Source organism: Nannospalax galili, unplaced genomic scaffold, assembly GCF_000622305.1.
Source record: "Nannospalax galili isolate Female #2095 unplaced genomic scaffold, S.galili_v1.0 scaffold770, whole genome shotgun sequence".
NCBI classification, from domain to species: domain Eukaryota; kingdom Metazoa; phylum Chordata; class Mammalia; order Rodentia; family Spalacidae; genus Nannospalax; species Nannospalax galili.
Genome location: NW_008328344.1, coordinates 1445012 through 1458396, shown reverse-complemented (window position 1 = coordinate 1458396; position 13385 = coordinate 1445012). Strand labels below are relative to the sequence as shown.

Below are 13385 nucleotides of genomic sequence, written 5' to 3'. Positions count from 1 at the left end.
CACTTTTTTTTTTTTTTTTTTACGTCATAGCATCTAGTCTAGAAGCAATATGGACTGAATATTTGCGGACTGAATGAACACAAATATTTAAAATTGTGAGACTTTAAGAAAAATATTTAGACTCAGTCTATTATAAATTTTTATAAATTGACTCTTTTGAGTCAAGAAACGTTGCATTCCAATTTAGATCCACATTAGATGTAGATATGGAGGGCACACGGACCTCCACTGCTGTGCTCTCCATTAACCCCACAGCGCTTCCTTCCGTTCATTTTCTGCAGAGCAACAGAATGAACAACTGGGCTTGCGTCTCACAGAGAATCCCAGGGAACATTCATGACTCTGACAAGCGTCCCAACATAGGAAAAGAAACCATAGGGCCTCTTTTCTAGGGAGGGCGCTCCTGAAGGGAACTTCTACTAGATGGAGGAGTGTCCTCCCAGTAACTACAAATCATGGGATTTTCCTGCAGTTCAGCCAAAGTTATGAATCAGAATTACATAAACAAGTAGGCAGGTCTCAAACGACCTTCAAAAATATTTTTACTGCTTACATTTTAGTCTGACTGGTAAGTCCTAACACTTTGTGGAATTACAGGGAATCGCCCTCTACCTTAAAAAAAAATCATTCTCCTATGGCAAAAGCTGTCACCCTCATTTTTCAGACCCAGAAGCCTCACACAAGAGTTCAGTGTGTGATCAGCACAACCAGAATGTATTTGCACCCCAGGGACTGTTCTACCCACTGTTTGCACTGCAGAGCCCTCTAGTGGAAAGCAGGAGGCTTGGCTTTTCCAGGCCCATTTCTCTGAATCACATCCCACTAACCGGCCCATGTTTCTCACCTGTGTCTCAGGTAAAGGAGGCCATGCAGCGCATCCACGACCGAGGGAACATTGGCAAGTTAATTCTGGATGTAGAAAAGACACCGACTCCACTGGTGAGTGAAAATCAGAGGAAATTATCCAGCTGAACGCCAAAGACACATCAAAGGACTGTCAGGTGTAGGCACAGCTGGAGCAGAAAGAAGCAGGCGAGCCTGCCGAGCTCTCAAGGCCAGGGGTGATCAAACGATTCCAGAAATGAGGGATTAGGCACGGACTGAGATGAAAGCAAAGGGAGGCAAGTTCTTTAGTGAGAGCAGTTGACGACACGGACAGGAACGGGGGAGGCGGGGGGTTGCAGGTGCCATTTCTAGTCTGCCACAATGGGAAGGATTCCTAGTCGGTTTTAAGAAATGAAGTTGCACGTGCCCAGTGGAACGATGTCAGCCACCTCTGGGATGCTTTCCAGTGCTTCTGTTGATCTCATTTGCTTTAATCAAGACACTATCCTAATATCGAGGCAATACACAAGAAATACAGCATGCCAGACTTATCTGTTTCCCAATAGGCTGCCTTGCGGGGAGGGGTATCATGGCTTAGCCCTTAATACACAGACTCTGCCTGCATTCAAAGCTCCAGTGCTGAACCTATTTGCAACTTGGGCAAGTTGCTTTTCACTCCAACCTGGGTGTTCTGCTTATGAGCTAGAGATGGATACGTTCTCCTGAGACACTTAGAATGGCACGAAGCATCGTTGGCCCATACTAAGGTCTAGGCGAGGCCAAACAAAGAAAACCTTTAGGGAGCTTTGCCGTTGTTAAGCTTCTCTGCTGATATGTGAGTCTTCAAGCCATTCTGTCTTAAGAGTAGGAACTCAAATGACTAGCATGTCTCAGTCCAAGTGGAGTTTTCTTTGAGACAGGGTCTCCCTATAGCCCCAGCTGGCCTGGAACTCACTATGGCGACCAAGCTTGCCTTGATCTCACAGAGATCTGCCTGCCTCTGCCTCCTGAGTGCTGAGATTAAAGATGTGTGCCACCACGCCTTGCCCAAATGGGTATTTTTAGAAATACTGCTTTGTTACTGCAACCGTGTTGTGGCTCAGGTTTAATGGCCATTTCACTCAGTGTAAGACAGTTAAATGAGAGAGCATTTTATGGCATTTAAGTCATAAATAAAAGTGACTGGTAGCAATATGGATATACTTTAAGAAATGCTTGCGACACCCCAGGACTATTGGCAGACAATGACAAGGTTAGGGAGAAGGGACTGGGATCCCAGGCTTCCTATGAAACTACACTGTGGCCTTCAAACATGTGAACAGGTCTCTTTCAGCCCCCATACACAGAAGGCTCTAAAGCTACCCTGGTCAGCTATTGCTGTTGCACACAAGAGCTCACCCTAGCTTTCTATCCAGAGGCATTTCCCATCTCCATTGATCCATGAGATTTTGCTGGTCCTCAGGCTGGGAGAAGGCCTGTTTGATAAAGGGGGCATGCTCATTAAAGCGAGGCTAAAAAGACCTCCTTCCAGGCCAGGAGTTCAGGACCTGCCATTGTTGAGTTCTGGGAATGCATTTACCCTGACACCCAAAGAAATAGACAGTGAAGAATGGATACTTAGCACATCAAGTTGGTGGGGGGACCACAACCCTTCTAGATGAAAGACTAGAATTGAAGGGAACATCGAGTCAGGCTGAACCTGGGGCGTCGTAAGATTCAGGATACACCCAGCGAAGTCATTTCCAGGGCTAGCATGTGATGCTAAAGGGAACAGCACAGGCTTAGCTCAGCAGGTGTTGGTCAAGGTTGGACGATGTTGGAAGGGGCTTTCAGAGGCACTTTCTCTATGGGATGAGCACTCTGAAAGAAGACTGTCCACGTGGCTTCATCAGATGCTCAGACAAGATGTGGGGTAGGGGTGGGAAGTAGAGTCCTCCATCATGACCGCTGTTGAATTACAGATGGCCAATGACAGCACAGAGACCAGCGAGGCGGGGGAGGAGGAGGAGGACCATGAAGGCGACAGCGAGAATAAGGAACGGATGCCCTTCATCCAGTAAGCCAGACCTCGGGTCCGAGAACGTGAAGGGCGATTGAAAGATGATGATCGTCATGAGAACTCCTCTGTGCCCCAGTGAACAAATGCTGTAGTCCAGTGTGTGTTGTGTTTGTCTGCAGTCAGCCGAGCTAAGAAGCTGTTGATCACTGTTGTTTTTTGGAATTAAGTGCCAATCCCATTTCATGCAGTATTGTGTCCCTTCTCCGTCTGTGTATCACATGCTCCCCTCTCCCTTGTATCAAACCCATCCTTCTCGGGTCCTTCTCGACAGTTCTAGAACAGTCTTGCAAATTAATGCAAGTCCACAGTGCCCAGACACCGGCAAGGCCAAGTTTGACTGAAAGGTGTTATCAGAGAGCACTATCCAGGTCCCAGCATTTTTCAGGCCAGTGACACTCGTTGCCAGCAATCAGCCATGCCTCCAACCCCAATGCTTGCCAGTTTGGCTGGTGGCAAGAGAGTAGGCCAGGAAGGATATTCATAACCCCATAAATGCAGGATTCTCCAAACAGTATTTTTCTTTCTCTAAAAGTCCATCTCCTTGTAAAGTCCATCCCCGGGTCTTAAGGCCATAGATTTGAGCCTCTCTCTGACCCTCTTACATTTGATCCTTTCCCTGGTTCTCACTCATAAACCCAGGGAGCCAGGTGTGTGGTTTTCAGAATAGGGATGGGTTAACAACATGTATTTAAGGACCAGCTATAGAGACCTCTCTCCTGAAACCCTCTTGTGGCCATACACAGTTTATTTAAATCCAAAGAAAACTCACCCCATGTAGGACTAACTCAGATGTCATTAAACACTCCTGGGTTCTCACCCTGGCCTTCAGCATTACCATGTGTTGTTTTCTAAGTTCCTGGAAAGCACCATCTTACCCCAAGAAAGAGCTCCCTTGCAGACCATATTTGGGGGAGGGGGAATGAGTGAATTTATTTTGCATTGTCAAAGCATGTTCCAGCATGTAACAAGCGTCAGGGATGCAGAAGGTTGCTGTCCAGCATCTGATACCAAATGCACAGTCCTCCCTCCAATATGTATAACCATGGTGCTGATTTTGCAGGGCTCCTTGAAAATTCAGGCAGCAAACTGCAGATCACATACCCCGTTCAACTGTCCATCTTGAAAGAAACATCCTCATCCTATTTGGCAGGCTTCAAAGTGAGTACTTCAGAGGGAGCGATGTCTCTGCTTCTCCACAAGGGGCCTCCTCATGTCCTCCTTCCAGCCCTCCTGTCCTAAGGGTTCACACATCACTCACAAACCAAGCTAGATATATATACAAGGAACCCAGGCAGGAAGCACCCAAGCTGGTTTTGCATTCTGGAAGACCTAAGAGGTTTCCCCCTGCCCTTGAGATTGACACGTTTCTTTGACTTCTGGAAGACATAAAAAGGTTCTTGTGACACACGCCTTTAATCCCAGCACTTGGGAGGCGGAGGCAGGTGGATTTCTGTGAGTTCAAGGCCAGCCTGGTCTATATTGTGAGTTCCAGGACAGCTGGGGCTACAGGGAGACCCTGTCTCAAAAAGACAAAAAAAAAAAAAGGTTCCTGTGTTGTCCATTTTCTCCACAAAGAAGTCAGAGGGTGGATCCAGCTCTTCCCCCACGGGATAAAAACTAGTGCATTTCAACAGTGACCTGTTTGGCTTCCAAAGATTTTTTTTGTAACAAGTCTCCCCTCCTTCATCATGGTCCTTTTGTCCCTGCCCTAAATTTGTGATAAATTCTTTATGCCAAATATTTACCTGAAGGGAATCTCTCCTCACTGTGAATGTACTAAATATGAAGATGGAAAAAAACGCTGCCAACCAATAAGCTAATGGGTGAGAATTCCCAAGAGGGTGCCAATCACTTATCTCTCTTTTCTGCCCCAGGAATGACAAGCATTCCAGTTCTTGGCTATCCAAGTGCTATTACTGGTAATCAAAGATAGCATTCTGGAGGGGCTAAGAGCCACCAGCTCTGTGCCAGCTCTTCTTTAGGGGATGGGAAACCCGACCCACACCCAGATGCAGATGGTCCATAGCACATACAGCGGAGAAGCATGGAAAGTCAGCTCTCCCTAGATCTTTTTTTTTTTTTTAAACAAGCAGAGTTAATTGGGTAGTCATATGCCTGTCAGTTGTAACCCTCTCTCCTCAGAACACAGAACAAGAAAACTAGTTTGAGGCCAATATCACCATGAGGTACAGGAGGGTGGGTGAGGGACATTGGACTTGGTCAGTCATCTCGTGGAGTCTGTTTGCTGAAGGAAGCATAAAGAGTGTCTCAGTTTGCCGTAACAGAGCTGTGAAGGCTTCTCTATAGGTTAAGCTTTATTGGAGTGAACCGAAACATTGTCTAATGTGTCTGTGGCTTCAGAGCTTCTGTTATATTGTGCCTACAAAGCAAATTATGTTTACATAAAAATATAAATAAAGTATTCAGCATAGCATCACCTCTTCTGGCAGCCTTTACTCTATGAAGTACTTCAACGGGCAATCACAATATTAAAACATAAGGAGTAAGCAACTGAAAAAAAAAAGAAAACTTAAAAACAGGATAGGAGATCCCTGAACAAAAACTGGAGACCCCATGGAGAAAGAAGGGACTGAAATGTGCCCAGCTTTTTAAAGAGACATTTAGGCTAGGCGTGGGGGTGCACACCTGTAATCCCAACACTTAGGAGGGAGGGACAGGAGGGTCAGGAGTTCAAGATCATTCCTCTGCTATGTAATGAATTTGAGCCTAGCCTGGGCTACATGAGATCTTCTCTCAACAAACAAACACCCCTAAATTTAAACCAAACAACAAACAACTCATATATTGATGATCCAGGCTTGTGGATTCAAGCCTGTAATCCCAGCACTAGGTAGGCAGAGATGCAAGGATCATGAATTTCAGTAATGGGCTATATAGCAAGTCTTTGTTGCCCCTCCTCCCCCCCAAAGCAAGGGGCTGGAGAGATGGCTCAGCAGTTAAGAGCACTTACAGAGGACCCGGGTTTGAACCCCAGCACCCACATGGCGGCCAACAACTGTCTGTAACTCCGGTTTCAGGGGATTCGACACCCTCCTCTGACTTCCTTGGGCATTGCACAACACGGGTGCACTTATACACATACAGGCAGTACTCTCAAACACATAAAATAATATTTTTTTAAAAGACAAGCAAAAACAATTCGTGTACTGATGATATAGATATCAAAAATCATAAAACGAGCAGCGATAAGGACAAGCCTTTATGAGACGCCTACTGAATGCTGCAAAAGAAAAGTGTGTGTGCTAATTCACTGAACCTCCCAACTGTGCTGAAGTAGCGGGTGGCATCACATGCACGTGCAGGGGCAGGACTGAAGCACAGTGAGTCTCTGCACTGGTCTGAGGTCACGTGGCTAGTAAATGAAGAGTCGGCATTCATCAATTCTATCTGGGCCTTTGACTAACATCTATGCTCTTACGAATGCAGTAAATAAACCTGGGTATTGTTAGAACAGGGGCCTGCACGTCAGGCCTGATTCCACAGCCTGAATCCGGCCATGCCTCCCTGCAGCTTTCCCTGGGACAAAGTTAAGAAGCAGCCTGTGGGGCTGGAGAGACGCTCAGCAGTTAAGAGCACTGGCTGCCCTTTTAGAAGACCTAGGTTTGGTTCCCAGCCCCACACGGAGGCTAACAACTGTCCATAACTCCAGTTCCAGAGGCTCCAACACCCTCTTCTGACCTCTGAGGACACTGAATGATATGGGTGCACTGACATGCAGGCAATACATTCATAACATAAAAATAATAAAGTATTTTTAAAAAGCAATTTGTGCTGTGACTTGACAGCTCTCAGTTGATGGTACTTGGCTCTTCCATGACCCTGTCCCCATGAAGTATGTTGCTAAATCACGTGATCTGAAACTTCATACCACCCTGAAAAGTCAGGCTTCTCCATTGTTCAGGGTCCTGAGATGAAGGTTTCTGTCTGAAGAGGCTCCACTGCCCCTCCACATGAAATGTTTTCTCTCTCTCTCTCTCTCTCTCTCTCTCTCTCTCTCTCTCCTCTCACTCTCACTCTCATTCTCATTCTCATTCTTTATTATTTTTATTTTACATGTATGAGTGTATTGCCTGCATGTGTGTTAGTGCATCAGTGTCATGCAATGTCCACGGAAGTCAGAAGGGGGCATCAGATCCCCTGGAACTGGAGTTAGGAATGGTTGTTAGCTGCCATGTGGGTGCTGGGAATCGAACCAAGGTTCTCTACAAGAGCAGCCAGTGCTCTTAACTGCTGAGCCATCTCTCCAGTTCATTCTCACTCTTTTTTAAGATCAATTTTTATTATTATAATTATGCACGTGTGTCTGTCTATGTGTGAGTACAAGAGCCCAAGGAGGCCAGAGGTATCAGATCCCCTGGAGCTGGAGTCACAGGCATTGTGAGATGCTGTCTGATCTGGGTGCTGGGAACCAAACTCCAATCAGCTGGGAGAGCAGCAAGGACTCTTAATCACCAAGCCATCTCTCTAGCCCCTGGTTCTCACTCTGCTGAAGCCTCTTCTTCCCCTTAAGGCTCCGTCATGTTTAGATCTCCAAATACTTCAGTGTTTCTGTGGCTCTCCCTTCCAGCTCAAGGCCCAATCATAGCCTCCCGGCCCCCTCATTATAATAAACCTCATTGAAGAGAACTGTGTCAGCTTCCTCTGGGAACATCCTCCGCAGCATTTACTTCTTTTATAATGGGTACAATGTGATGCTGGTCCAGTCATCATCCCTTGCTCACTAGAAACCCTTCAGGGAGTCTGTTTCCCTCTGATTTCAAGGTTGTGTTTGTAAATTTCTTTTGCTTTGTAGCAACTAATATGTGTGTCAAGAAGTTCCCTCCCCCTTGGCCCTCCATCCAAGTTCTCTATGAATGCCTGATTTTGAAACTCACAGATCTCAATGATGTTCATTTTGATGATATAAAATTCTCAAAGTTATGAAGGTGCTTGAGGAAAATGGCTTCTGAGGATAAAGATCTCAAGAAAGAGGAATTCTGTTCTGGGGAAGCTGTACTTCCTATTTCTCAGCAGAGAGACAGCAAACAAGGGTCAGCCCCTGCTCCCAATCCAGAGCAAAGCCAAGTGGAAAAATCTCAATTCACGAAGTAGAATGTCACACTTTTGTATAGAATTTCTGGTGTTTTTGCTTTATTGTTTTGTTTTGCAGAGATAGGGTTTCATGCAGCCCAGCCTGGTCTCAAACTCATTACATGGTGGAAAATGACCTTAACTTCTGATCCTCTTGGCTTCATCTCCTGAATGCTGAGGTTACAGTCATGCACCACCACACCCAATTTATGTGCTGAGAATCAAACCTGGCTTCCTGCATGCTAGGTGTGATGGTTTGAATGAAAATGTCCCCCATAGGCTCCAAGTATTTGGACATTTTGTCCCCAGATGATGGTGCTGTTTTGGGAGGTTTTAGAAGGTGTGGCTATCCTGGAGGAAGCATGTCACTGAGGGTGGGCTTAGAGAATCTTAAGCTTTGCCAGATCTCTTGCTTCCTGTGCCTGCGTGATGATGTGAGAGCTTAGCTTCTGCTCCTCCTGCTCCAGCCACCTCCAGCCACCATGGCTCCCTGCCATGACGGACTGTAATGTCCCTGGAACCATAAGCTCAAATAAACTCTTCCTTCTATACATTGCTTGGGTCAGTGTTTCTATCACAGCAACAGAAAAGTGACTAATACACTAGGCAAGCAAGTACCAACTGAGCTACACCCCCAGCCCTGTCAGTGAAATTCTTACAGTGGCCCTACTGAGGGGATTCCCATCCACCCTTTCTTCTCGAATGCTCATGTACTGCGTATAAATCTTACAACTGCCTTTAGCAGGTAGTGTGTGTACCCAGCCACATCCAAATAGGGTCCAGAAACAGAACCTGGGAACGAACCTAAAATTCACATCTTCACCCGTGACCCTGTGAAGGGGAATGGTGCCTCTTGGCAGCTGAAAAGAAGGCAAAAATGTTTTATTTTGATAGTCATGGAGTTAAACTTCAGAAGCCATCTTGGTGTCCAGGAAAACATCTTTGTAGGAGCAGGGAAGTGAGGAATTCCCAAGGCTGAATGTGAGGAGTGGAGAGAATATTGCAGCTGCAGTTCATAAACATGGGGATGACGGGGAAAGGGGGAAGGCAGGGTGGGAGGTCAGTACTGGGTTGGAGGGTCTTTGGGTGCTGATAATCTTAGTTTCCTAGTGAAAGCACAAGGGTATACAAAGGGGTGACATGAAGCCTTGTGGTATAAGAGCAACTGGTGAAAACAAATGAAGGATTTAATGGGAACAGAGAGATGAGCTGAGGTCTATACATCACATGTCCTGGCTGCTCTTGCCTGGGGCTCCTTCTCCAGAGTCAGACACAGACATGGCAATGGGAAGGTGTTCTTGAGAAGCTCAGATATGACCATGGAGAAGAGAGGGAAGAGAAGCCAGTTTGGGGTATACTGAGGGGATGTTGGCCACTCTAAAAAACTACACTTGCCCCAGATCTGTCTCCTTAGGAGATAGGGTCTCATGTAGCCCAGACTGACCTCAAATTCGCTATATAGCCAAAGATGACGAACTTCTGATCTTCTTGTCTCTACTTGAACAATACACCCTGTGGAGAAAGCCACAGTGCTTATTCAACAATGCCCATGCATCCTGGGTTGAGGACCACTGTTACTCATATCTGGCCCCTTGTATGAACCAAGCACATTGCTGCTGTGTCAGGAGAGTAAAACAGGGTGACAGCCTTTGCCATTTTGAAAATAAGAATTATTTGCCTCTAAAAAAAAAGATTAAGGGCTGGAGAGATGGCTTAGCTGCTAACAACCATCTGTAATTCCAGTTCCAGGAGATCCAACACACTCTTCTGACCGCCACAGGCTTTGTATGACATGGGTACACTTACATACATGCAGGCAAAACACTCATACACATAAAATAAAACTATTTTAGGGGCTGGAGAGATGGCTCAGCAGTTAAGACACTGGTTGTTCTTACAGAAGACCCAGGTTTGAATCCCAGTACCCACATGGCAGCTAACAGCTGTCTGTAACTCCAATCCCAGGGGATCTGACAGCCTCTTCTGACCTCCACAGGAATTGCACAACACGGGTGTACTTACCAACATGCAGACAATACACACAAACACATAAAATAAAATTAATACACAAAATTTTTAAAAATAATTCTTTTTTAAAAAAGATCAGTGCATGAAAGAAACCAGTTGGCAGAAAGACCAGGGCTAAATGCTAGGGGCAGAGTATGTGCAGAAGGAAGAAAATAACTAAAAGACACCTGATGTACAAATATGGGCAGCACAATGCAAATGAGTCATAGAGGGTCAGGACTCCCTGCCAGAGTCCCCAAACTTTGAACTGTTCTCAGGTCTCCGGCCTGCTTTCAATCTTCAGAGTGCACCGGTCTTAATAAACCACCACTATCCATGTGTGCCTCATCTGATCCTTTGTTACAAGAGACAAGAACCTGGAAATCCCAGCAGGTGCCGTTGGACTCTAATACACACCTAATACACTGTGGCCAGACAGAGCCTCATACCGGGAACCTCAGGAAGGAAGCCAGTGGCCTATATGGGAGGCAGGGCCCCAAGCTTCTGCTATGGCTTGTCTAGGAAACTCTTCATTCTAACATCATGGGAGATGTGCTTGAAAATTTCTACAAACTGCACCCCAGCTTTAGGGACAACTCCCCCACTGCCCACTCCAGTCGCCCTAGAAGCTCAGATGCCCCTTCCCTTCTTTTTTCCTTCTTTTAATTAATTGACCTCTTCCTTTAGAGAGTAGAGTTTCCACTCAGAAGAGACACTTAAAATTCTTCATCTTTTCACCAAGATGCGTTACTTCATTGGGTTCTTCCTGCCAATTTCACATCTCTTTTCAATTAGGGCCAGAAAAAAATCCAAGGCTCTATGTTGTACAGTAGTATGTTTGCTCAGTATGTATTTAATAAACACTAAGTACAGGACCCTATTTGGGGTCAAAACAAAGAAAATAGGGCATAGACCCTTACTCAAGAAATTCAGAAGGCTGGAGAGATGGCTCAGCTCGTAACTGATCAACAGCTCTTAAGCACTGGCTGTTCTTGCAGAGGACCCAGATTCGAGTCCTAGCACCCACACGGTGGCTAACAACTGTTGGTAACTCCAGTTCCAGAGAATCCGACACCCTCTTCAGACCTCCGCAGGCATTGCACAACACAGGTGCACTTACATACATGCAGGCAATACACTCATATATACATAAGCTAAAAATAATAAATAAAATATTTTAAGAAAAAGAGAGTCAGAATCCAGAATAGTGCTAGCCAATAGAAATATACTGTGAGCTGCAGGTGGATTTGTGCTTTCTAGTGGTCTCATTAAACAAGGAGAAACACATTTTAAGATAGATTCTTCATACAATGTATAATGAATGTTATTGCTTCTATACATGGTCAACATAAAACTAATGTCTTGGAGCTGGGGAGCTAACTCAGGAAAGTGCCTGCTGTGTGAGCACAGGGACCTGAGTTCAATCCTCAGTATCCATGTAAAAAGCAGGGTGTGGGGGGCATGCTTATAAGCCCAGCACTGGGGAGGCAGAGACAGGAGGATCCCTGGGTCTCACTAGCCAGTCAGGCTGGACTAATAGACAAGCTTCAGGCCCCATGCAGAAACTGTATCTCAAGAAACACGGTGCATTATCTCCAGTAGAATGCCACTTATGGTTGACCTCTGGCCTCTACAAGCACACACACGTATGTCCCTTACACATACAAACAGGCACACATAAACCTCATGTACAACAAACACACACATACACACACACACACACACACACACACTAGCATGGTTTACATTCTGTTTTCTATACTATGTCTATGGCACATATTTTAGACCTAGAGAACCACTCAATTTAGATTACATCCATTTCAAATTCTCAGTAGCATCTATGACTGCTAGTTATTATTTTAGACGGGTCTACAAGAAAGGCATAAGTACACATTAGGACTTACAACATAGACACTAAAATACAGAGCACTCAAATACACAAGGTTATAACAGGGACATATAGTAGGAAGGTCAACTCCACAAAGGATAGGGATGGCAAGGGAAGTGTACACAGAGCTGGCTATACTTGGTGAAGCTTTGAAGGGTGAGCTAATACTACCCCCCACAATATGGTTGTTACATACACCTAACAGTTCCTGGGACACAGTGAGCACTCAGTAAACACAATCTTCCTTTCTCTATCCCACTGGTCAATGCAGGGAAGAATGGGATACCTGGGAAATACTTGATAGCCCCTTCTTCCTTTATCTTTAAACAACAGATAATTTATAAACCCCGGTATTTGCTTCATAACTTGTTTAAGGGGGAATAAATGCAAGTGCTTTGGTAGTCTCTGCCATGAACAGAGTGAGCAAATCTCCTGTTTAGAAATACATCATCTGAGTATTTCACTAGGCATCTAAGCCCCCCGAACAAAGGAGTAACTTTGTTTACTCCTTGCAGGAGTGACTGAAACAACGCAATCCAGGCACGTGGCCCTAACTCAAGTGCAGTAAGAGCAAAAGCCTTAGAATTTTTCAAACAAAGGGTGATGTTTAGATAAATGACTGACATCTGAGTTTCCTCCTATTAAGACTGAGCAGGGTATTGTCACGGTTTGGACATGAAGTGTCCCACACACAAAGTAGGTACAGCAGGCTTCAGGGGTATTGCTTCTAGGAGGTAATCGGATCATGAGAGTTCTGCCTTCATTGATGGATTAATCCAATAGATTCGATTTTGAATAGGCTATGGGGAGGTGGTAGAACTGTGAAAGGACAGGCCTCGTTGGGGTAAGCAAGTCACCGGGGAGAGTCTTTAAAAGGTGTATATTTTAGAACAATAGCGGGTTGTCTCTCTTAGCTACAGGTGGGCACTACAGTACTGCAGACCAAGATTTGAAGTTTTACATCTGAGCAGCACTTTCTGCTTAGAAAATCATCAATGAGAAATAATTGTCTAAATAACATTTTATATGAACAAGCCTAATGTCTGGAAAGTGTAATCCCTTGAACTCTTAAAGAAATATATTGATCACTTTAATCTTTGGTTATACTTTCTTTTTGGGTGCTTAAGACCATAAACCAATTTATTTTTACTCTTAAGGTCAATTGAGGATCTGTTCCTCAGGGGTCACAAGGGCTTGGGAGGAGCCCCTGGCTCCTTTCTTTTACCAGTTCTGCCTATGTGAAGATAAGTCAAAGGTCCTGCTCGATTGTGGCTGGCTTTACTTGGTCTAGAAGCCTTTGAGAGGGAACTAATGCTGATTCTAGCTACTCCAACAGCTACCAAAGTACCTGAAAACAAATCCTGAGTCCATTACTCTCAAGTCCAGCCTTGGCAGACAAAAGAAAAATGAGAAGGAACCCAATAGAGGGATGCTTTTGGAAGCTCTCATCAAGAAATCCCAATGGACTCTGATATGAACATTTGAAAATTGCCCTGTTCTGACTTTCTTCTGGTT

At 45.1% G+C, this 13385-nt stretch overlaps 1 protein-coding gene across 1 annotated transcript in view; it reads left to right on the top strand.

Annotated features, from left to right (window-relative positions):
* Positions 1–5321, top strand: part of Vat1l (vesicle amine transport 1 like) — a 190375-nt gene extending 185054 nt beyond the window's left edge. Inside the window, exons 8-9 of the mRNA XM_008826909.2 lie at positions 856–939; positions 2787–5321. Of these exons, the coding sequence (XP_008825131.1) occupies positions 856–939; positions 2787–2885 (183 nt within the window). The 3' untranslated portion in view covers positions 2886–5321. The remainder of the gene's footprint in view (positions 1–855; positions 940–2786) is intronic.
* Positions 5322–13385: the final 8064 nt, after the last annotated feature.